Source organism: Dendrobates tinctorius, unplaced genomic scaffold (assembly GCF_039654945.1).
Source record: "Dendrobates tinctorius isolate UK_male_01 unplaced genomic scaffold, ASM3965494v1 ptg000011l, whole genome shotgun sequence".
NCBI lineage: Eukaryota > Metazoa > Chordata > Amphibia > Anura > Dendrobatidae > Dendrobates > Dendrobates tinctorius.
The window spans coordinates 97079775-97104982 of NW_027361679.1; the positions used below are offsets into that span (position 1 = coordinate 97079775).

Here is a 25208-nt window from a genome sequence, read left to right on the forward strand (position 1 = left end):
TTTCCCGTTTAATTTCTCTCTCCTCTGATATCGCACATCAGTGGAGAGAGAAATTGAGTCCCCTACCTCAGTACCTCCGGTGTCACTGCATCCCCCCGTGAATCCCTCTGCCGTCGTTCCGGAAAGGAAATGGCGGGCGTATGTGCAGTGCCCCCGCCGAGATCGGCCGGCAACAATAGGATTTTTTTTTCCTTTTGGTTCCTTTTTATCACTTTGATAAACCCTATCACAGTGATCAAAATAAGAATAGTAAATCAAACCCCTTTTTATCACCCCCTTAGTTGGGTAAAAATAATAAAATTAAAAAAATGTATTTCCATTAGGGTTAGGGGTGTTTTGGGGTTAGGGTTGAAGTTAGAATTTGGGGGGGTTTCCACTGTTTACATACATCAGGGGGTCTCCAAACGTGACATGGCACCACTATTGATTCCAGCCAATTTTGCTTTTAAAAAGTCAGACGGTGCTCCCTCCCTACTGAGCCCTGCCAATTGCCTAAAGGGCCCGTTACACACAGCGATATCGCTAGCAATATCGCTGTAACGTCACTGGTTTTGTGACGTAGCAGCGATATTGCTAGCGATATCGCTACATGTGATACTTGCCTCCAACCGGCTCATCGCTGATCGCGCGAGAACGTCCTGGACCATTTCTCGTCGGGCGCTTCCTGTGGCGCCAACGAGCGACGCGTGGACGCGGGCGGGCGGACGTCAGGATCGCCGCGTCTGACAGGTAAGTGGCGACCCCCGACCCCTGCTATGTCGCTGGTGAGATCTGCCTGTGTGGCAGCTCACTAGCGACCACTTAGCGATGCACCAGCGATCCATATCGTTGTTGGGATCGCTGGTGCATCGCTAAGTATAACGGTACCCTAACAGTGGCTTTACCTCACATACGAGGTAATGTGTGCTCAGGAGAAATTGCACCACAAACTTTGTGGTCCATTTTCTCTTGATACCCTTGTGAAAATAAAAAAAAATAAAATTTGGTTCCAAAGTAAATTTTTTGTGAAAAAAGTAAAATGCTCATTGTTTTTCCACATCGTGAAGCACCTGAAGGGTTAAACTTCTTGAATGTGGTTTTGCGCATCTTAAGGGGTGAAGGTTTTAGAATGGTGTCACTTTTGGGTATTTTTTGTTTTATTGCCCCCCCCACCCCCCCCATAACCTCATAAAGTGACAGTGTTCAGAATTGTAAAAATTGGCCTGGTTATGAAGTATCAAATTGGCTCTCACTAAGAGGTTAAAATCATTTTTCTAGCTGGTGTTGCAAAGTTTTCTAATTTACTGAGATAATGACTTTTGGGCTTTCATTGGCTTTAAGCCATAATTATCGACATTAAGAGAATAAACACTTAAAATGGATCACTCTGTTTGTAATGACTGAGTTTCACTTTTTGTATTGAAGAACTGAAATAAATTAACTTTTAGATATAATTTTGTGAGAAGCACCTGTAATTTCAATAGAACATTAAGTAGATGAGAATCTAGGTTGCACATGACTGCAGGTGAGCAAAAGACCATGTTTACGGCTACGTAGCTACCGCTCGAACTGCCAAGCGGAGCCGATTCTTAGCAGTGTATGTTGCACAATGTAGCTTGAATATTATGCCAGCCAGTACAGGGCTGTGGAGTTGGAGTCGGTATAAAATGGACCGACTCCGACTCCTAAAATATATAATAAATTGGGTACAGTAGTTCAATGCAGAATATGCTGAATATTTTTTCATAGGAATTTTGGAAAGTTATGAAATGTTCTATAAATGGCTGTTCTATTCCTGAGCTAAGGCTACATTCACACACAGCGTTTTTGCTGCGTTTTTTGAGGATACGTTTTTCAGCTGCAAAAGGAGATCAGCTTTTTTAAAAACCGCATCACCTAAAAGGTTTTTAAGCTCATAGATAATGTTTTCAATAGCAAAAGCAGATTAGAAATGTGCTCTATCTATATATCCATTTATCCATATCTGTCTATCCATATCTTATCTGTACCAAAAAGAATGAAAGCCGGGTAGCACACAGACTTTTTTTTTTTTTTAGCACCAGTCAGGTATACCTCATAGCTGCCCAAAAGGACGCCCAGGACAGGCATTGCTCGTCTTCAGTAACACATCAATATCAATTGATAGTTGGAATAAATAGACTGCATTCACCACATCTTAAGGTGCAGGCTTTATTTTCAAGTGTAGGGGTGTGCAGTATAAGGTTCTGCAGCAGCTGAGGTGTGCAGTATGAGATTCTGCAGAACAGTATGAGGTTCTGCCCCCCCTAGTTTTGATCCTGGCTAAAACCGTTTCTTATAGATATGGCGAACCCTCAGGTAACCCTAAATGAAGGTCAATGGACACAGGTGGCTGAATTGAAGGAATTGCTTAATCACCTATTTACCGTGACAAAAAAATTACAAGCTGAGGATTTAACTCCTGTCATTTTCATAAGGGAGTGGAAGAACTTGCTATTTTGCCTGTCCCAAAGAGGAGATTTAATCGCAGATGGCATTTCTGCTTCAATGAAACGGAGAGAGACACAGCTATTGGAAAATTAAACTTTTTCTGACAGCTGTTTATGTGGACCCAAGTCATCGTATATTGCTTGATGATCAACAGCTTACTAAAGGAAAAGAAGCTCTGACTGAGGTAGCAGTTAGGAGGAGTGGCCTACAGGAGGACTGCCAGGCGCAAGAGGACTTTGGTCCTGACAGTGCTACTGCTGCCATATCTTCATCCTCATCAGATGAGGAGTTTGACTTTGACAAGTATTTGGATGATATGGAGCAGGCAAAGCGTTGCTGCAAGGAAAAAGATTTCACTCCGTCTCCTATAGCAAGCAGATTGACCATATTTCAGCAAAATGTTTCACTTGCTCTCAAAGAAAAAAAAAATTCAACCGTTCATCAAAACTGACTGTGCATGAGGCAATTCCATTATACTTGGAAATTGATAGAGATGTTGACATGTGGTTACTGCTTTGCCTCCAACCAAAGTTAGTGAATAGAGGTTGTTCTCTGGCCATAAAATTATTAGGTCAGATTTGAGGTCATCTATGAAGGAGGATCTGATGGAGGCAATTCTATTTCTTAGAACAAATTCATAGACTGCACAAATGTTATTTAGTATGTTTTGTTGAAAACTGTTTTCTGCCACTTACATAGTTTATTACATAGTGAGATAGATAGATATATATATATATATATATATATATATATATATATACTGTATATATCTATGTAATTTATATTACATAGTGTATTACATATTTACAATTTCTTACAATTTTGTGTTCTAAAGTTGTATTCCAATAAATATATATTATGTCTGATGTTCACATTGTACTACAATAAATTTTTCACTTAAGTATAAGCAATATATGTTTGAGTCGGTGGAAGGGAAATTGAGGAGTCGGAGTCGCAGGTTTGGCTTACCGACTCCACAGCCCTGGCCAGTAATACAAAATACTCTGTCCAGTGTGTATCTTTTGCAGTTGGTTTTTCAGGAGACAACCTCAAGTCGAACATAGGTTTGGCTAGTTTCACATTTTAGAGTTAACAGTTTCTAAGCCAATACTCGGAAATATTGGCTGAAAGAAACAATTTATTTTTTTCCAATTAACCCTTTGTCTTTTAGTTTTGGATTACAAATGCTAAAAGCAGAATCATGAAAATTGTGTGAAAGTGACCTATGTCTGTGTGTTCCATGAGTCTTGCAACATTTTTACATTCACTCCTGCAGATAATGCTGAATAGAATTTGAATATGAGCAATGTATGGCTCAATACTGATTCTGAATGGCTGTTTTCCTGTCATACAGGTTAGCGGAATCAAGCTGCTGTATGAATCTGAACTTGCTGATGCTCGTAAAGTGTTAGATGAAACCGCAAAGGATAAAGCAAGGTTACAGATTGAGTTGGGGAAGTATCGGTCAGACTTTGATGAAGTAACAAAAACGTAAGTAAGCAGATGTTGTCTGCACACTTTGTATCAGATTACAATTTATTTAAACGAATGTCACTAGTGACATTGCATTGTAATATGACTATCTTGAGGGTTGAAAATGGACAATTTTAATAAAAGGATCAAGCATTAAATTTTTTTCTTTCGGATATATTTATGCATCCAGCTGACTGGTGGCTGTGTTCCTTATTTACATGGATCGGTCAGGTCAAAGGACTTTCTGGTGAGCAACATACCTTCTACATATGTTTCCCTATGTTGGGGATAGATGGTTCATCCTACTATGTCCAACCTTAACCTCTTAACGACCAGGGGTATTTTTGGTTTTACATTTTCATTTTTCCCTCCCCTTCTTTCCAGAGCCATAACTTTTTTATTTTTCCATTTATATGGCCATGTGAGGGCTTATTTTTTGCGGGACGAGTTGTACTTTTAAATGACATCATTGGTTTTACCATATCGTGTACTCGAAAACGGGAAAAAAATTCCAAGTGCGGTGAAATTGCAAAAAAAGTGCAATCCCACACTTGTTTTTTGCTTGGCTTTTTTGTTAGGTTCACTAGATGCTAAATCTGACCTGCCATTATAAGATTCTCCAGGTCATTACGAGTTCATAGACACCAAACATGTCTATGTCCTCTTATCTAAGTGGTGAAAAAAAATTCCAAAGTTTGATTAAAAAAAAAAAATTTGCGCAATTTTCCGAGACCCGTAGCGTCTCCATTTTTCATGATCTGGGGTTGGGTGAGGGCTTATTTTTTCCGTGCCGGACTGACGTTTTTAATTATACCACTTTTGTGCAGATACGTTCTTTTGATCGCCCGTTATTGCATTTTAATGCAATGTCTTGGTGACCAAAAAAACGTAATTCTGGCGTTTTGAATTTTTTTCTCGCTACGCCGTTTAGCGATCGGGTTAATGCTTTTTTTTTTTTTTTTTTATTGATCGGGCGATTCTGAACGCGGCGATACCTAATATGTGTATGTGGGATTTTTTTTTTTTACGGTTTTATTTTGATTGGGGCGAAAGGGGGGTCATTTGAACTTTTAGGTTTTTTTTTTATTTTTTTTTTAATTTTTAAACTTTTTTTTTTTACTTTTGGCATGCTTCAATAGCCTCCATAGAAGGCTAGAAGCTTGCGCAACCCGATCGGCTCTGCTACATATGGGCGATGAGCAGATCGCCCATATGTAGCAGATTTACTGCTGTGCTTTCAGTGCCGACCACCGGGTGGTGCTGAAAGCCATATGCCTGGAACAACCATAGAGGTCTCATAGAGACCTCTGGTTGTCCAGGCAACATGACGCCGACCCCCGATCACGTGACGGGGGTCGGCGATGAGGTCATTTCCGACCCGGCGGCCGGAAATGCTATTTAAATGCCCGCTGTCAGCTTTGACAGCGGCATTTAACTAGTTAATAGGCGCGGGCGGACGGCGATTCCGCTCGCGCCTATTGCGGGCACATGTCAGCTGTTCATAACAGCTGACGTCCCGGCTTTGATGCGGGCTCAGCACCGGAGCCCTCATCAAAGCAGGGGAAATGTCTAATGACGGACTGTCCGTCATTGGACATTAAGGGGTTAAAGGGGTTGTCCGGTCCATATCAGGAAGCCTGCTGGTAATCATCGGTTTCTGAGCTGGGATCGGCGGTTATGTATGTGTTGTACATACTCCCAGCCTGAGCCAGCCCAGTGGGCGCAGCCTCGCTTCATACACTTGTATGGAGCGAGGCTGTGCCCTCTAGTCAACTACGACCATTTGACAACCGCGTGACTAGACACGACTTGGCCTCGCTCAATACAATTGTATGGAGCAAGGCTGCGCACATTGGACATGCTCAGGCCATTAGTATGTGTAATGCATACGTACTCTATGATCCAGGAGAATCCCCGTAGTGCACAATGCATGTGCTGGGTGGATTCATAAGTTTAGTTAATGCCACCCAGTAGATGAGCCTTTTTTAATACAGAAAACGGGTCTATTCTCTTTAACCTCTTAACGACCGTCGATACGCCTTTTAACGGCGGCAGTTAAGGGTACTTAAATCACAGCGCCGTTAATTAACAGCGCTGAGGAAAAAGTGTATAGTGTCCCCTAGAGTCAGAATTTCTCCGGGGTCTTGGCTGCCGGAGTAGCCGAGACCCCAGAGAACATGGTTCGGTTTTTACCGACCCCCGTGTTGCGATTGCCGTTATTAAAGGTATAACGGTGACCGCAAAAAGTCAGATTTCACTTTTAATTGGGGTCCCCTGTATCTCCCAGTGTCCCTGGGCCCTCCTGCTTCCCCCCCACTGTCTCCAGCATCTTCTTCCATGAAGAAAATGGCAGGCATACGCGCAGTGCGCCCATCAAGATCTGCCTGGCGACACCCTGCAACAATAGGAGATTTTTCCTATTTGCTCATTTTGGTCACTGTGATAGATTCTATCACAGTGATCAAATTTTAAAAAAAAATAGTAAATCACACCCCCCTTTATCACCCTCTTAGTTAAAGAAAAGTAATAAAATAAAAAATGTATTTAATTCCACTTTCCCTGTTGGGGCGAGGGTTGGGATTAGGGTTAGGGTTGGGATTAGGGGTAGAGGGGTGTGTTTGGGTTGTGATTAGGGTTATGGTTAGGGTTGGGATTAGGGTTAGGGGGGTGTTGGGATTAGGGTTATGGTTAGGGCTGGGATTCGGGGTAGGGGGATGTGTTGGGGTTAGGGTTATGGTTAGAGCTGGGATTCGGGGTAGGGGGGTGTGTGGTTGGGATTAGGGGTAGGGGTGTGTTGAAGTTGGGTTTAGGGTTATGGTTAGGGGTGGGGGGTGTGTTGGGGTTAGGGTTGGGATTAGAGTTAGGGGTGGGGAGTGTGTTAGGGGTGGGGGGGTGTTGGGGTTAGGGTTAAGGGTGGGTTGGAGTTAGAATTGGGGCGTTTCCACTGTTTAGACTAGTGGTCCCCAACCTTTCTGACCTTGAGAACCACATTCAGCACTGAGAGAGGGTCGGAGCCACATCCAGCTCCCACCACCTTCAAAGTAGTGACAACCATTACAGGTATAATGATAACCAAAGCTTTTCCACTGAGATCTCTCCAAAGCAGTACACTGATATCCAGGGGTTCCCACAATACCCCCATTCAGTACTATCCCATCAAGGACTCCCAACACACTGTCACATCCAGCTTTGAGCACCTGCTCTAACAGGTAGTACCATCCTCCAACGTACCATACCTTAAGCATCTCTAAACCTCTAAGACCAGTAAATGTGCATCCAGATCTGCAGTTGTGCTGGGCTACTCACAAAATTCACCATTTTGAGATGTACTCCTCATACCTGTTTGCTAGACCTGGAGCTAATACACCAAGCTGGCAGTCACGAGCCACAATTCATGGGACCGCAAGACACATGTGCCTCCTGAGCTACAGGTTGGGGAGCCCTGGTTTAGGCACATCAGGGGCTCTTCAAACGCGACATGGTGTCCGATCTCAATTCCAGCCAATTCTGCGTTTAAAAAGTCAAACGTTGCTTCTTTCCTTCCGAGCGCTGCCATGCACCCAAACATTGGTTTTACCCTCACATATGGGGTATCGGCGTACTTAGGACAAATTGCACAACAACTTTGGGGGTCTAATTTCTCCTGTTACCCTTGGAAAAATAATTTGGGTGCTAAAAAAATTTTGGAAAAAAAAATGATTTTTATTTTCATTGCTCTGCATTAAAAACTTCTATGAAGCACTTGGGGGTTCAAAGTGCTCACCACACATCTAGATAAGTTCCTTGGGGGGTCTGGTTTCCAAAATCGTGTCACTTGTGGGGGGGTTTCTACTGTTTAGGCACATCAGAGGCTCTGCAAATGCAACATGATGCCGCAGACCATTCCATTAAAGTCTGCATTCCAAAACATCACTGCTTCACTTCCAAGCCTCGACGTGTGCCCAAACAGTAGTTTTAAGCAAAAAAGGAAGCACACTGTAGCGCCAAACCATGCAAACATGAAAAATGATTAATGAATTGCATTACTGCATTAGAAGTATGGAAAATTGAGAAAGTTTAGCGCATGAAATGGCCAAGTTATGTGTACCTAGAAGCCACGTTAAGGCGTTTCTCGTTTTCCAGGTCCCTATTCTAGTCTTGGATGTGACGGTCAGTTTTTGAAATTTGTATTCATTTACCTTCTGACTGAGCACTCCACCTGTTAGCTGCAGGCATTTTTAATCAAACCAGGGCCATTTCCCCTCCACAGAGATATAGACTTCAGTCCTAACAGAGGATTTTTCATAGGCTCCCATTCAGATGTAGACTACAGTCTTAGTGAGGATTGGCATAGAATAGGGACCTGGAAAACGAGAAATGCCTTAACGTGGCTTCCAGGTACGCATAACTTGGCCATTTTATGTGCTAAACTTTCTCAATTTTTCATACTTCTAATGCAGTAATGCTATTCATTTTTCATGTTTGCATGGTTTGGCGCTACAGTGTGCTTCCTTTTTTGCTTGAATGTATATGAGTTGGTGACTCTAGGTTATGCACCTGTTCACACTATGCTTATGCTTGGATGTGATGGTCAGTTTTTGAAATTTGCAAACAGTAGTTTTAGCCCACATATGGAGTTACCAGCGTACTCAGGACAAATTGAACAACTTTTGGGGTCCAATTTCTGGTTACCCTTGTGTAAATAAAAAATTTGGGGCTAAAATATTTTTGTGGGGAAAAAATGATTTTTTTTTTTTTATTTTCACTGCTCTGCGTTATAAACTTCTATGAAGCACTTGGGGGTTCAAAGTTCTCACCACACACATCTAGATAAGTTCCTTGGGGGTCTAGTTTCCAAAATCGTGTCACTTGTGGGGGATTCCCACTGTTTAGGCACATCAGGGGCTCTCCAAACGTGACATGGTGTCTGATCTCAATTCCAGCCAATTCTGCATTGAAAAAGTCAAATGGTGCTCCTTCCCTTCCGAGCTCTGCCGTTCGCCCAAACAGTGGTTGCCCTTCACATATGGGGTATTGGCGTATTCAGGAAAAATTGCACAACTAAGTTTTGTGGTTCATTTTCTCTTTTTACACTTGCAAAAATAAAAAAAAATTGGTTCTGAAATAAAATGTTTTTGATAAGAAGTTAATTTTTTCTTTCCATATTGCTTCAGTTCCTGTGAAACATGTAAAGGGTTGCGGTAATTAATTTCTTGAATGTGGTTTTGAGCACCTTGAGGGGTGCAGTTTTTAGAATGGTGTCACTTTTGGGTATTTTCTGTCATGTACACCCCTCAAAGTGACTTAAAATATGATGTGGTCCCTAAAAAAAAAACCAAAAACGTTTTTTTTAAATTTTGTTGTAAAAATGAGAAATCGCTGGTCAACTTTTAACCCTTTTAACTTCTTAGGAAGATAAAGTGTTTCTAAAATTGTGCTGATGTAAAGTAGACATGTGGGAAATGTCATTTATTAAGTATTTTGTGTGCCATATCTCCAATTTAAGGGCATAAAAATTAAGTTTGAAAATGGCAACATTTTTAAAATTTTCGCTATATTTCCTTTTTTTCATAAATAAACGCAAGTCATATCGAAGAAATTTAACCACTAACATGAAGTACAATGTGTCTCAAAAAACAATCCTAATCAGTGGGATTCGTTGAAGTGTTCCAGAGTTACAATCTCATAAACTGACAGTGATTAGAAGTGTAAAAATTGGCCTGGTCATTAAGTAGCAAATTGGCTCTGTCATTAAAGGGAAGCTGTCACCGGAAGTTGCAGGCCTATGTAAATGGCATAGGTCCGATGGGCGGTGTTTCTTTTTTTTCTCCACCTCATCCGTGGCCCCCGTCCGCGCTCTTCTCCAGTATTCTTCTCCATCGTTTGCGCGTGCGCAAAGCAATCTTGCTTTTCGCACGAGCAGTATGCTTTGCCCAATTGCGGGCAAAGTCGAAAATCATTACTGCGCATGCGCCGGTACACTGTCCCGAAAGAATTTCGCTGTGTTGCACGGATAGGGTGGAAAAAAAGAAGAAACACCGCCCATCGGACCGGACCCAGGCCATTTACATAGGCCTGCAACTTCCGGTGACAGATTCCCTTTAAGCGGATAAAATGGATTTGTCTGCAGAATTTAACATGCAAACTTTATACATTATAAAATAGACTTTAGATCTGATGGTACTATTTTTTTTTTTAATCAAATTTTTTTTATTACAACAGATAACCATATTGTAATACAGTCTGAAACAAACTCGAGACAGATACAAAATGTAATGTAAAAAGCAGATTAATACATTTTCCTTTTTTAACATAACTAGCCCCCTAACTCAATAACCCACCCCCGTACCCCCTCCCTTCCCACCAATTCCATCCCAATATCCTTTATGCTTCAGCTAATACATCACCTCTTAGTAAATTGAAACATATCTTATCAGATGCACAACTTTATAAATATGAATTTCTCTCCCAACCAATCAAACTGGACGCAGCCTAGCCTGCAATAACTCTGCAGACTCCACACCTGGATAGTCCATCCATCTGCCCCAAACATTCTTTCATCCAACCAATGCATCGCGATAATCTTCCTGGCAGCATACAACAATCTTGCAATACCCAATTCCTCACATTCTTCCACAGCAATATTATCCACACATCCCAAGAGGCAAGTCAGCGGGCTACGCACAATATTTACCCCCATCACTTCTTGAATCAAGTTAAGCTCCTTCACCCAAAAGGGCTGCAGGTGAGAACACGACCACATCATGTGCATAAGGTCCGGTCCTTCCTCAGAACACCTCGGACATTTTGAGTCTGTTCTCAGTCCCGCCTTCATCATCCATAACGGTGACCTGTATACTCTATGCACCAAATATAACTGCGACACCCTCTTAGCCTCACTCAGAGACCTTATGAATATATTGTAATATGGACTCCCATTGAGATTCCGAAAAGGAACCCAAGTCTGCCATCCATTTTTACATTAACGGGTGTCTCAGTAAAAAGATGTCCAACAGGCCCCTATAAATTAAAGTAATAAATCCTCTCGCACTTCTTTCAGGACCTATAAGATTCAACAAATCTGACTGCAGGACCACCCGCGACACTTCATTCTGCTTATTTAGGGCATTTCTCAACTGCAGATACTGGAAAAACATGTTTTGGCTTAACCCCTTCCTGACATGAGACGTACTATCCCGTCCACGGTACCCGGGCCCGTATGACCGGGGACGGGATAGTACGTCTACCGCGATCAGCGGCGCCCACGTGGTGAGCGCCGCTGATCGCGGCCGGGTGTCAGCTGATTATCACAGCTGACACCCGGCACAATGTGTCAGGGGCGGTCACGGACCGCCCCCGACACATTAACCCCTTGCACACCGCGATCAAACGCGATCGCGGTGTACCGGGAGTTAAAGGGAAGCATCGGCAGGGAGGGGGCTCCCTCCGTGCTTCCCTGAGCCCCCCACGGCAGCGCAATGTGCAGCGCTGCTGCGGGGGACTCCTATCCCCCAGGCCCCCGAATCCAAGATGGCGACGGGGGCCTTCGGGGGCCTGGGGAAGCTGGCTTCCTCAGTGCCTGCAAAGCGCAGGCATGAGGAAGCCTTGTGCACTGCCTGTGACAGATTGCTGATCTGTCACAGTGATCTGTGATGTGACAGATCAGCGATCTGTCACAGGACAGTGATGTCCCACCTGGGACTATGTAATAAAGTAAAAAAAAATTAAAAAAAAAGTGTAAAAATAAATTAAAAAAAATCGCCAAATAAATTAGTAAAAAAAAAAAAAAATATTCCCCAATAAATTCATTTTTTTAAAATAATAAAAAAAAAAAACAATAAATGTACACATATTAGGTATCGCCGCGTCCGTAACGACCTGCCCTATAAAACTGTCCCATTAGTTAACCCCTTTAGCGAACCCCTTAAAAAATAAAAATAAAAAACGAAGCAAAAAATAATGATTTATTATCATACCGCCAAACAAAAAGTGCAATAACGCGAGATCAAAAAGACGCATATAAATATCCATGGTACCGCTGAAAACGTCATCTTGTCCCGCAAAAAACAAGCCGCCACACAGCATCATCAGCAAAAAAATAAAAAAGTTATAACTCGCAGAATAAAGCGATGCAAAAATAATTATTTTTTATATAAAATAGTTTTCATTGCATAAAACCGACAAAAACATAAAAAAAGACCTAAATGAGGTATCGCTGTAACCGTACTGACCCGAAGAATAAAAGCGCTTTATCAATTTTACCGCACGCGGAACGGTGTAAACGCACCCCCCCCAAAAGAAATTCATGAAACGCTGGTTTTTGTTCATTCTGCGTCCCAAAAATCGGAATAAAAAGCGATCAAAAAATTTCACGTGCCCGAAAATGGTACCAATAAAAACGTCAACTCGTCCCGCAAAAAATAAGACCTCACATGACTCGGTGGGTCAAAATACGGAAAAATTATAGCTCTCAATATGTGGTGATGCAAAAACTATTTTTACAATAAAAAGCGTCTTTTAGCGTGCGACAGCCGCCAAACATAAAAACCGCCATAAATAGTAAATCAAACCCCCCGTTATCACCCCTTTAGTTAGGGAAAAATAATAAAATAAAAAAAATGTATTTATTTCCATTTTTCCATTAGGGTTAGGGCTAGGGTTAGGGCTAGGGGTGTGTTGGGGTAGGGTTAGGTTAGGGTTAGGGCTAGAGTTAGGGTTAGGGCTAGGGTTAGGGCTAGGGTTAGGGCTAGGGTTAGGGCTAGGGTTAGGGCTAGGGTTAGGGCTAGGGTTAGGGGCGTGTTGGGGTTCGGGTTGGAGTTAGAATTGGGGGTTTCCACTGTTTGGGCACATCAGGGGCTCTCCAAATGCAACATGGCGTCTGATCTCAATTCCAGCCAATTCTGAGTTGAAAAAGTCAAATGGTGCTCCTTCCCTTCCAAGCTCTGCTATGCGCCCAAACAGTGTTTTACCCCCACATGTAGGGTATCAGCCTACTCAGGACAAATTGCAAAACAATTTTTGGGGTCCAATTTCTCCTGTTACCCTTAGGAAAATAAAAAATTGGGGGCAAAAATATCATTTTTGTGGAAAAAAAATGATTTTTTTATTTTCACGTCCGAGTGTTATAAACTTCTGTGAAGCACTTGGGGGTTCAAAGTGCTCACCACACATCTAGATAAGTTCCGTGGGGGGTCTACTGTCCAAAATGGGGTCACTTGTGGGGAGTTTCAATAGTTTAGGTACATCAGGGGCTCTCCAAACGCACATGACAACCGCAGACCATTCCATCAAAGTCTGCGTTCCAAAACGTCACTGCTTCCCTTCCGAGCCCCGACGTGTGTCCATACAGTAGTTTTCTCCCACATATGGGGTGTCAGCGTACTCAGGACAAATTGGACAACAACTTTTGGGGTCCAATTTCTCCTGGTACCCTTGGGAAAATAAAAAAAATGGTGACTAAAAGATCATGTTTGTGGAAAAAATACGAATTTTTTATTTTCACGCCCGGGCGTTGTAAACTTCTGTGAAGCACTGGGGGGGTCAAAGTGCTCACCACACATCTAGATAAGTTCCTTGGGGGGTCTAGTTTACAAAATGGTGTCATTTGTGGGGGGTTTCCACTGTTTAGGTACATTAGGGGCTCTCCAAAGGCAACATGACACCCGCAGACCATTCCATCAAAGTCTGCATTCCAAAACGTCACTACTTCCCTTCCGAGCCCTGACGTGTGCCCATACAGTAGTTTTCTCCCACATATGGGGTAGCAGCGTACTCAGGACAAATTGGAAAACAACTTTTGGGGTCCAATTTCTCCTGGTACCCTTGGGAAAATAAAAAAAATGGTGACTAAAAGATCATGTTTGTGGAAAAAATACGAATTTTTTATTTTCACGCCCGGGCGTTGTAAACTTCTGTGAAGCACTGGGGGGGTCAAAGTGCTCACCACACATCTAGATAAGTTCCTTGGGGGGTCTAGTTTACAAAATGGTGTCATTTGTGGGGGGTTTCCACTGTTTAGGTACATTAGGGGCTCTCCAAAGGCAATATCACACCCGCAGACCATTCCATCAAAGTCTGCATTCCAAAACGTCACTACTTCCCTTCCGAGCCCCGACGTGTGCCCATACAGTAGTTTTCTCCCACATATGGGGTATCAGCATACTCAGGACAAATTGGACAACAACTTTTGGGGTCCAATTTCTCCTGGTACCCTTGGGAAAATAAAAAAATGGTGACTAAAAGATCATGTTTGTGGAAAAAATACGAATTTTTTATTTTCACGCCCGGGCGTTGTAAACTTCTGTGAAGCACTGGGGGGGTCAAAGTGCTCACCACACATCTAGATAAGTTCCTTAGGGTGTCTAGTTTCCAAAATGGTGTCATTTGTGGGGGGTTTCCACTGTTTTGGTACATCAGGGGTTTTCCAAACGAGACATGGTGTCCGATCTCAATTCCAGCCAAAAACGTCAAATGGCGCTGCTTCCCTTCCGAGCTCTGCCATGCGCCCAAATAGTGGTTTACCCCCACATGTGGGGTATCAGCGTACTCAGGACAAATTGCACAATAACTTTTAGGGTCCTGTTACCCTTGGAAAAATAAGAATTGAGGGTGAAAAGATCATTTTTGTTTAAAAAATATGATTTTTTAATAGTATGGCTTTATGTTATAAACTTCTGTGAAGCCCATGGGGGTTCAAAGTTCTCACCACACATCTAGATAAGTTCCTTAGGGGGTCTAGTTTCCAAAATGGTGTCATTTGTGGGGGGTTTCCACTGTTTTGGTACATCAGGGGTTTTCCAAACGCGACATGGTGTCCGATCTCAATTCCAGCCAATTTTGCATTGAAAAAGTCAAACGGCGCTCCTTCCATTCTGAGCTCTGCCATGCGCCGAAACAGTCGTTCCCCCCCACATATCAGGTATCTGCGTACTCAGGACAAATTGCACAATAACTTTTGCAGTTCAATTTCTCCTGTTACCCTTGGTAAAATAAAAAAAATTGAACCTGAAGTATTTTTTTTATGAAAAAAAGTTAGATGTTCATTTTTTTTTAAATATTCAAAAAAATTCCTGTGACGCACCTAAAGGGTTAATAAACTTCTTGAATGTGGTTTTGAGCACCTTAAAGGGTGCAGTTTTTAGAATGGTGTCACTTTTGTGTATTTTCTATCATATAGACCCCTCAAAGTGGCTTCAAATGTGATGTGGTCCTAAAAATAAAATGGTGTTGTAAAAATGAGAAATCGCTGGTCAACTTTTAACCCTTATAACTTCCTAACAAAAAAAAATTTTGGTTCCAAAATTGTGCTGATGTAAAGTAAACATGTGGGAAATGTTAGTTATCAAGTTTTTTGTGTGCCTTATCTCTGTGATTTAAGGGCATAAAAATTCAAAGTTGGAAAATTGCGAAATTTTCAAAATTTTTGCCAAATTTCCGTTTTTCTCACAAATAAACGCAAGTTATTTGAATGAAATTTTACCACTAACATGAAGTACAATATGTCACGAGAAAACAATGTCAGAATCACCGGGATCCATGGAAGCGTTCGAGAGTTATGACCTCATAAAGGTACAGTGGTCAGAATTGTAAAAATTGGCCCGGTCATGAACGTGCAAACCACCCTTGGGGGTGAAGGGGTTAAAGGAAACTCTTTCCTAAGCATTTCAAACGTCTTAAGTACACCACCATCAAACAGCTGAGATACGAACCAAATGCCGATACGCCTCCATTGACCAAACCCCCGCAATCTCATGAGCTCCGCCATACTAGGGTCAAACCAAATCGACACATAGTGTTTATTCCGTAACACCCATCCACTGTTTAAGCTTCTGGCACACTTTCCCCATCATAACTATGGTTGGAAATCTCCTTGGATTTAATCTGAATCTTCCCGCTTCCAAGCTAGCTAACAATGGGCCCATCCCCAAAGATATAATTTTGCTATATTCTCCCCAGCCCACCATATGCTGACATGGGGACGCTATATAATAAATCCAAGGGTTAGGGACCGCCAACCCCCCCCATATCCTTTGATCTCTGCAATTTTTCTGATTTGATGTGTGCCCGACCACTGATGGTACTATTGTATGTAATTTGGAATGTGATTTTAGAATGGTTGTACAATCCTGATATTAGCATTTTTAGTTCAGTTTTAGAGTGAAATAGCTCATGGGTCCAAATTAATTTAGTCTCCACCAACCCAGCCTGACAGCTGCAGCTTGTACTGAGCAGTGTGATATCTCTCAGGGCTGAGGAGCGACACTGATGAGCTCTCAATCAGGGTTGGTGAGTGGAGATTGAGATTAACATTTTTAATAAAGATTATACAACCATTCTGAGATGACTTATCAAAACAAGTGAATTAGCCTCATCAGGTCCAAGTTCTTTTTTTATGTATGCAGATTTATATTGTGACTGACTGATTTGCCTTAGTGTACTTACCTTGATTCACAGATTGATTCTATGGTTTCCTGCATTTTGAAGAACTCCTGGAATTTATGCACCTGTTTAGTTGTGTAATCCACCAAATGTTTTCCATAAAGGCAACTTTCTGTCCCTTACAAGAGAGATTATATCCCAACTGTCAAGACAACAGGAAAGTGTGGTCGCATTAGCTCTGTCAGCATTGGGAAACATAGAGAAAATGCACTGTGGTATTGTTTCCCTGTAGCTATTGCAGTTAGTACAATATTAATGTGCTTCTAGTTTCCCCTATAGTCATCTTAGTTGATGTTCCTGTTGATTTTATAATAGTTAGAAAATAAGGTACAACTATGTGTATCTAAAATTCCCTTTCAAACTTTATGTACAATGTTCTATTATACTCATTACTGTTGTAGAATTTACAATTGTACGTAGGAAGCCAATTTGGCAGCAGCCTCTTTTGACCGTCTCAATCCAGCTTCTGTGACTTATTACCTTAGAACTTGTGTGGAATGCCCTTGGGAGAATCACAACAGATCACAGAGCAGTACATGTGAACATAATGACAAAATCAGCAAAAAAGAATAAAAAATTTTACTTCTAAATGACATTTGCAAATAACTGAAACCACCTAGGGTACTTAACCATAGATTAATAGTAGCAGGTAGAATACCTAGTCTTAGAGCCCAAATGGAGACCAGATGAGTGGAAGAAGCCGTGGCGAAACAGGGTTGGAGTGTGGAGAACACAGAGCCCAAATGGAGACCAGGTGAGTGCTAAGTGTCATATTCCAGGCCGGGTTTTGTATCCTGTATCTTTCCCGGTCTGATCATGTCAAGGGTAAACTTTTCTCTGCTTCGTTCTGGTGCCAGGCTGGCTATTTCTCTCCACTGCATCCTGCAGATGGTGTCCGTTATAGTTTCTGCCTACGGCGTGAGTAGCTGACTCTGGATATACTGTGATTTGTCCTCCTGCTGTTGCTGACTTTGCCCGTGTCTTTGTTACCCACTCCCTGTCCCGACTCAGTGCTTCCCTTTCATGTTTGGGACTCCCTGGTATTCCACTTGGCTTGGACCCTGACCTGCGGTTTGTCTCTTGTCTTTGGCATATCTGCTCCTGACCTGTACTGACCCATTTGGCTTGCTTCTAACTGGGTTTGTTTATTCCTTTGGTACTGCGCTACAGACTAATATCGACCAGGCCTGTTTGACTATTCTGCTGCCACGTGGTGATAGCTTTGCTGCTGTGCTGCAGGTCTGCTCTTGCTGTATGCAATCCTCCCTCCATCTAGTGGAGCTTGCATCTACCTGCATAGCAGCAACGTGACACTAAGACTAGGTATTCTACCTACTACACTACTCTTAGTCTATGGTTATGTACCCTATGGCCTTTAACCCCTTCACGACCCATGACGCCTACGTAGGCGTCATGAAAAGTCGTGCCCAAACGACCCATGACGCCCCTGTAGGCGTCATGCTATAAATAGCGTTCCTGCGGGTCGGGTGACCGGGGTCATTGAAATGTCACCTGACCCGCAGATACAGGACAACATGCAGTTAAGCCCAAGGGGGGTGGCTTTGCACCCACGTGGTTAGGATCGCTCTGATTGGCTGTTTCACTTTTAACAGCCAATCAGCGATAGTAATATTTCATCAATGAAAATTGATGAAATATTACAATCCAGCCATGGCCGATGCTGCAGTAGCATCGGACATGGCTGGAGACACCGATTCGACCCCCCCCCCCCCCCCCACCGGTGATCGCCCCCCCGCCACTGAATGACAGCGGGACGAGATCTTAACCCGCGCATGCGCCGTCCCCGGACCGGCGGCCATCTTCCCGGCGTCCATGTTCCCGGAGGCCACCGCAACATGGTGGCGGCCAGCAGGGGATGTGCGGGGGGCCTCCGGGCTTGGAGGAAATGCCGGCGGAGCCGCCGCCCCTGCACCGGAGCCCCGCCCGCTGCCACCACCGCCCCGCAGAGCCCCGGAGGTGAGTATATTGCGACCATAAGACGCACCCCCCACTTTCCCCCAAAATTTTTGGGGAAAAAAGTGCGTCTTATGGTCCGAAAAATACGGTACCTCATAAAGGGACACTGGTCAGAATTGCAAAAAATGGCCAGGTCATTAAGGTCAAAATAGGTTGGGTCATGAAGGAGGGTTAAAGATGTGGCCTATATTCAAACATGTATGTGCTCTCCTGATAAGTGTGGGGAGAGGGGAGTATTTCATTTTTGTCTAGCCTTGGAGACATATGAGATTTATTACTATATTTTACACTAAATTGAATGTGAACACAAAATTAGAGTAATTTATCAGTGTATCCATTAACAATATAGAGCCTACAAACATGATACACAGCCAGATAGCCAAAAAATTAAATCCATGTATTCAATAAATTAACTATTCATACACTTTAAAAATAATGGAAAGGGTGAAAAGGAGTAAAATGAACCTCATAAGAGTGCAAAAGCAGGGGCTATTAGATATCAGGGTCACCAAATGCCAGAGATTTAAACTGAAGCACCATATGTGCATGTGTTAGTAATAAAATATTGCAAATTAATTACACACATAATAGATAAATGATTTAGTAATGAGCCCAGTGGCCAGGAATGAGCATACAAAATTTTATTCGGACTCCCATGACAGCACCACGAGAGAGGGGATCCGCCCCATAGGAACAGGAAACCTACAGATACAAAAGGGCGGTACCTCTCCCACGCATCAGTTGGTTTCCTGTTCCTGAGGGGACGGGATCCTACAGAAGAATGGGATCCCAGGCCGGCCAGCCGACACCGGTAGCGAGGGGGTCTCCTACCTCGGCTTGGTTCGGATTTTCTGGAAGACGCCACGGTGGCCCAGGATGGGTATCACGGCGGTGGCGTGGACAGCAGGGAGCGGCGTCCGGAGGATGGCCGTCTCCGGAATTAAGCCGCCGCCGGTAAGTATTTTCCCCCCCGGGATTCCCGGCTCCGGCGGCGCAGATAGGTTGCCAGCGCTGTGCAGAGGGCTGCGACCGGGCGCTGCTCCCGGGCGTCCCGCGGAGCTTCCGGCGTTTCCGGGGTAGCGGTGACGTCAGGGGGCGGGCGGAGGAGGCGCTTCCGGGTCAGAGCGCTACTGCGCATGCGCGGCGATCCCAAGATGGCGGCGCCCATCGGAAACACCGATGGCGCGCGGTGGGGCGCCAGCTGGGGTAGGGAGATCCATTAAGGGGGGGGAGGGGCGCGGCATGGAAACTGCTGACCGGAGGAGGGGTATTTAGGCGGGACCCGGGCAGGGTGCCTTGCCTTGGCCACATTACTACATGCAGCAGCAGCAGCAGTGGTGATGGAAAGCGATCGAGAGCAGCAGCGACAGAAGCAAGGGCAGCAGCGGCAGACATCACTGCCGCCCCTGGATGACCTTCGGCAGGTCAAACAGAAAAAGAAAGGGTCCCGTGACAGTAATGCGGGACGAAGTGACCAGTCCACTCGTAAAAGCTCCTCCAGGCAGACAGGAGCATCGGCTGAAAGAAATCCCCCTCGTTCTCCGGTACTTGATTGTGGCACTGGTAAGTGATCTTCGTGAAAGTTCACTCAGTGACGGGACCCCCCTTCTGTGTTTTTCTTTTTCTAGGGAAAAAAAGCTACAAATAAAAATAAACATAGGGAATGCGCACTCTGTGCATGCCCATTACCAGACGCGTGCCTCAAAAGATTGTGCCCCCCCTGTATTCAGCAGACGGTGGCAGAAGAGTCGCCTGCAGTAGCGGCGAGTTTGAGAGACATTGTCAGGGTAGAAATGAGGGAAACCCTAAAGTCCTTGTCTCAGCCGCAAAGTCTAAGGGGCGAGGTCCCGGCGGAGTCTGATTCCTCAGCAGAGTGGAGAAAAAGCAGAGACTCCCAGGCTTCATCTCCCTCGTCCTCTTCAGGAGAAGAGGACTCGGGGCGATTTTGTCTGCCTCTTGACCGGGTAGACAAGCTGGTCAAAGCAGTCAGAGGGACAATGGAGGTAGAGGAGCCTAAGCCCCATTTATCCATGCAGGATGTCATGTTCGGTGGGCTGGAACAGAGGAAGCGGAGAGTCTTTCCGTTAAACCAAAAGATACAGGATCTGATCCACAGAGAGTGGAAAAGACCGGACAAAAGAGGGTCGCTACCACCAACCCTCAAAAGGAGATACCCCTTCGACGATCCGGCAGTAAGTTCTTGGGACAGAGCCCCCAAATTAGACGCTGCCATTGCGAAGGCATCAAAAAAATCCTCGCTCCCCTTTGAGGACATGGGATCCCTTAAAGATCCCTTAGACAGGAAAGCTGATACCTTCCTGAAAAACACCTGGGAGATGGCGGCCGGGTCCTTAAGACCAGCAGTGGCTTCAACGTGCACGGCCAGGTCCATGATGGTCTGGTTGGACCAGTTGGAGTCACAACTAAAGCAGGGTACATCAAGACAAACAATTCTTGGGGCCCTACCGACCATCCAAGAGGGAGCAGCTTTCCTAGCAGATGCCTCAGCGGATGCAATGAGAATGGCCGCCAGAGCAGCAGGTCTCTCTAACGCAGCTCGCAGAGCCCTGTGGCTAAAGTGCTGGCAGGGAGACATCCAGTCCAGAGCAAAGCTCTGTGCGATTCCATGTGAGGGCGAATACTTATTTGGAACTGTCCTAGATGAGCTGCTTGAAAAGGCGGGGGACGACAAGAAAAAGTTCCCAAACCTTTCATCAGCGTCCTACCGTCGCCCATTTGGTAGAAGGAGATTTGGCCAGGGGAGAAGGCGCAACTCTTCACCTGTTAGAGATCGACCCAGATGGGAAGACAGAAGGAGACGAGGTACGGGCTATATGTTTACACGCTCGTCAAGAGATCAAAAGAAACCAAATCAATGACTAGCGGTTCCCGTAGGGGGTAGACTGTCATCCTTCTTCCCGGCATGGTCGCAGATTACGAATAGTGACTGGGCGCGCAAGGTAATATCCACCGGGCTTAGGTTGGAATTTACCCAGATCCCGCGGGACACCTTTAAACTGACCCCCTTAAGATCTTCTCATCTTGAACAAGCGGCTTTAGAAGCAGAAGTCTTGAGCCTATGTCAGAAAAATGTTCTGGTAGAGGTCCCAGAGGCTGAAAGAGGAAGAGGGTTTTACTCTCCCCTGTTTCTAATCCAGAAACCTGATAACACATTCAGAACGATTATAAACCTTCGTTCCCTTAACGAATTTTTGATTAATCATAAATTCAAAATGGAGTCCATTAATACAACAATAAAAATATTGTTTAAAGGTTGTTTTATGGCAGTCATAGATTTGAAAGACGCGTACTATCACGTACCTATCCATACAGACTTCCAGCAGTTCCTGAGGGTGGCAGTTTCAGTAGAGGGCACAGTACGTCATTTTCAGTATAGAGCCCTTCCCTTTGGTCTCTCAGCAGCACCCAGGGTTTTTACAAAATTAGTGGCCGAAGTTATGGCTCACTTACGAGAGGTTGACGTCTTAATCATTCCATATTTAGACGATTTCTTGATTGTAGGAAAATCGATGGGTCATTGTAAATCCCAGATAGAAAAAGCTAGATCCAGGTTAGAAAACCTAGGATGGATTTTAAACTACGAGAAATCCCGACTCCAGCCATTAAAAATACAGAAATTTTTAGGATTGATACTAAATTCAGACACTCAGCGGTGCCTGCTACCACTAGATAAATTACAAAAGATACAGGAGCAGGTTCTTCGGGCAATGGATAATCCATCTATGACCCTCAGACAGGCCATGTCCCTGTTAGGTTCTCTAACTTCATGCATCCCAGCAGTAAGGTGGGCACAGTTCCATACCAGAACCCTTCAAAACGACGTCTTGATTAATAGCAGGGCCCTTGGAGGCTCCTTACAAGGTCGGATGTGTCTAAGCCCCTCAACTGTTACATCACTAAGATGGTGGCTTCAGAGCGAGAACCTAGCGTCAGGGGTGCCCTGGATAGCACAGATAACCCGTATTATAACCACAGACGCTAGTTCCTTTGGTTGGGGAGCCCATATGGGGGACATAGTGGTACAGGGCCAGTGGGATTCTAATTCTGAAATCTCATCCAACCAGAGAGAACTATTGGCGATAGAGCGAGCAGTCAAGAAACTCATTATCTACCTGCAGGGCCATCATGTGAGGATACACTCGGACAACCAGGTAGCGGTAGCATATGTCAACCACCAAGGTGGAACCCGCTCCAGCGCTCTGATGCAGATAGCAGAACGGCTCCTCCAGATAGCAGAGAGAAATTGTCTATCTTTGACCGCGCTCCACATCAGCGGAAAGGACAATGTAAGAGCAGACTTTTTAAGCCGCAAGGCTCTAAGACAAGGAGAATGGGCTTTGAACAAAGACATTTACCGCCAGATTGTCCGCAGATGGGGCCAGCCAGAGGTAGACCTCTTTGCCACCAGAGAAAACAGAAAAGAAAGATTGTTCTGCTCTCTGAACCCCAGGGAAAATCCCCTGGCGGTGGATGCCCTACTGATAAGATGGGACTTTTCTCTGGCATACGCCTTCCCACCATTGAATCTTCTTCCCCTGGTAGTCAGGAAGATCAGAGAGGATCAGGCAAGAGTCATACTGATTGCCCCCTTTTGGCCCAGGAGGACCTGGTTCGCGTGGTTGAGGACCATGTCGGCGATCCCTGGGTACTACCGAACCTTCCGGATCTCCTCTACCAGGGGCCAGTCAGCCACCCACAAGTAGCGAGACTTCATTTGACGGCGTGGTGTTTGAAAGGTCACTATTAAAAAATAGAGGGTTCTCCAAGAACTTAATTGACACCCTCCTAAGAAGCAGAAAATTAACCACCACTAATATTTATGCTAGGACCTGGAAACGCTTCCTATCCACCTTTCACTTTGACATCAGAGATGGAATTCCCACGAAACATATTCTGGAATTTCTCCAGAAAGGTTTCGAATTGGGTCTCTCCACAAGTACGCTAAAAGTACAGGTTTCAGCCTTAGGGGCCCTGTTTGCAGCTGATATTGCAAAAGATTATTGGGTAGCAAGGTTCATCAGAGCAGCGGCCAGATCGAGACCTATACACAAAGACAGATGCGTACCGTGGGACTTAAACTTAGTCCTTACAGCCATGACAGAAAGTCCGTTTGAACCTTTAGATTCCGCCTCACTAAAGATTATATCCCTTAAAACAGCATTCCTGGTAGCAATAACATCCGCACGTAGGGTGAGCGACATACAGGCACTCTCCAGATTGCCTCCTTACACAGAGTTCTTACAGGATAGAGTGATCCTAAGGCCAGATCCAGCATACCTTCCCAAGGTAGCAACACAATTCCACAGGACACAGGAGATAGTTCTGCCTTCCTTCCTCCCTAATCCAACCAACCCTAAAGAGCAGAAACTTCAGGCATTAGATATTAGGCGGTGCTTACTGACATATTTAGCAGCCACGGATCCTTGGAAGAAGGAGAACGCATTATTCCTATCCTTCCAAGGTTCCAGAAAAGGATACAGAGTATCAAAACGCACATTAGCAAGGTGGATTAGGGAGGCTATCTCTCTTGCCTACACAGCAGGTGGCGGTCCGGCTCCACAGAACCTGAGGGCACATTCCACTCGGGCCATGGCATCATCCTGGGCAGAGAGATCTGGAGTATCAATTGATCAAATATGTAAGGCGGCCACCTGGTCATCTCCTTCCACCTTTTTTAACCACTATCGGTTAGACATGGGTGCCTCCTCAGACCTCACCTTCGGGCTAAGGGTGCTGCAGGCTGTAGTCCCTCCCTAAGTTAGTTTACATCTCTGTAATTCTCTCGTGGTGCTGTCATGGGAGTCCGAATAAAGTATTAAGTTACGTACCGGTAACGGTATTTTTCGGAAGCCCATGACAGCACCCTTAGTTCCCTCCCTTGTTCACATATAGGGGTGCACTCCTTAGAAGTTTGTTCATAGAATCACCTTATGTGGGAGATGGTATGAAATAATTCTGTTAAATAGGGTAGATAGGTTGTATATATCATATGTTGTGTACTAACCATGGTAGCCTCTCAAGCTCTGTAATCCAACTGATGCGTGGGAGAGGTACCGCCCTTTTGTATCTGTAGGTTTCCTGTTCCTATGGGGCGGATCCCCTCTCTCGTGGTGCTGTCATGGGCTTCCGAAAAATACCGTTACCGGTACGTAACTTAATACTTTATATGCCAAAGACCAGAAACAAGTGTGTGAAGAGCTCCAGAGATGTATGTGTGTGTGTATATGTATATATATATATATATATATATATATATATATATATATATATATATATATATATATATATATATAGAGAGAGAGAGAGAGAAAAAGCAACACAAAAATTAAACAATGCGGGTGCAAGCCTTCCAGGCATATACCAAACCTCAAAAATAGTCCTCAAGATGAAAGCAGCACACCAAAAGAGTTCCAGTCAAAGTGCTATTCATTAGCCCATCTGGTTAGTTGCCTATACAGCGACGTTTCGATCCTGGGAGTTGTGGACCTTTCTCAAGCAGTGTAACAATGCAAAGTGAGTGCTATTTAAAGCTCACCAATCATACAGGTATTTACAAACAATTAGGTAATATATATTGTGCAATACATCGTTTTACAAAACATGAATAACAATCAAAAAGTGCATTTATAGTGCAATGTGCAAAAGTGCCTCAATTAATGAAAAGATATTAATCTCTGCTTAAAAACAATTAATATCTAGTAGTGTCCTATAATTTCAAATCAGCGGCAGCTGTATTAGCATATGAATGAGCATGACTGACCCCATAGTAACCATTGTAAACGTGCCATGTATCGGCGTCTCACACTGCGCAATGCGCAGGACCGGAAGTCCAACATGTAAACACATTAATCCCACTCATGCGCACTGGCACA

General features: G+C 44.2%; 1 protein-coding gene across 1 annotated transcript in view; it reads left to right on the forward strand.

The window, feature by feature from the left end:
* LMNB2 (lamin B2) overlaps nucleotides 1-25208 on the forward strand; it is a 148982-nt gene that overhangs the window by 45541 nt on the left and 78233 nt on the right. The window contains exon 2 of the mRNA XM_073545097.1: nucleotides 3803-3939. Coding sequence (XP_073401198.1) covers nucleotides 3803-3939 — 137 coding nt within the window. The remainder of the gene's footprint in view (nucleotides 1-3802; nucleotides 3940-25208) is intronic.